Source organism: Petaurus breviceps, unplaced genomic scaffold (assembly GCF_028583685.1).
Source record: "Petaurus breviceps papuanus isolate PSGF00001 unplaced genomic scaffold, PetGlider_PUasm1.0 218, whole genome shotgun sequence".
NCBI classification, from domain to species: Eukaryota; Metazoa; Chordata; class Mammalia; order Diprotodontia; family Petauridae; genus Petaurus; species Petaurus breviceps.
The window spans coordinates 1,130,263-1,130,840 of record NW_027185872.1 but is presented as its reverse complement, the minus strand read 5'-3'; the positions used below and the strand labels follow the sequence as shown (position 1 = coordinate 1,130,840).

General features: G+C 78.5%; 1 protein-coding gene across 1 annotated transcript in view; it reads left to right on the top strand.

The window, feature by feature from the left end:
• The first annotated feature begins 33 nt into the window (after positions 1 to 33).
• Positions 34 to 578, top strand: part of AHR (aryl hydrocarbon receptor) — a 56,292-nt gene continuing 55,747 nt past the window's right edge. Inside the window, exon 1 of the mRNA XM_069094429.1 lies at positions 34 to 125. Coding sequence (XP_068950530.1) covers positions 58 to 125 — 68 coding nt within the window. The 5' untranslated portion in view covers positions 34 to 57. The remainder of the gene's footprint in view (positions 126 to 578) is intronic.

The window sequence follows — 578 nt, the reverse complement described above, 5'->3', positions numbered from 1 at the left end:
GCCACCTGCGGCCGCCCGGAGCCCGCGCGCAGCCCGCACCCCGCGGGGCCCGCCGCCATGAGCGGCGCGGGCGGCGTCCACATCACCTACGCCAGCCGCAAGCGGAGGAAGCCGGTGCAGAAAACGTAAGCGCCCCCGGCCGCCCGTGCTGCTGCCCCCAGCTAGGACCCCGGCCCCTGGAGCCCTGCGCCCGCCACGCGCGGGCACGGATGCCCCTCTCCCCCAAGAGCCGCAGGGCGGGGGTGCCCGGGCCCCGCACCCTCCTCGGCGGCGCGGTCCGCTCTGCCCCGTGCGGGCTCCGCCTCTTCAGGACAGGTTTCCCCCCCCCCGCGGGTGGGACGTGGCCGTGTCCCCCGCCGGGGCTCCGGTCCAGCACCCCGCCCCTTCCAGGGGGAGCCCCCTTCCTTCGGAGATCCCGAGCGCCGACTGCGGGTGCGGGGTTGCCCCGCCTGGGCGCTCCGCTCAGGGTCGCCGCCGCGCGTGTCTTCGGGCGTTTGGGGAGCGGTGACTCCCCGCACGGGCGCAGCTCTGCGGCGGGGGCCGGAGCCGGATCGCGGGCAGCTGTAAAGCACGGCCCC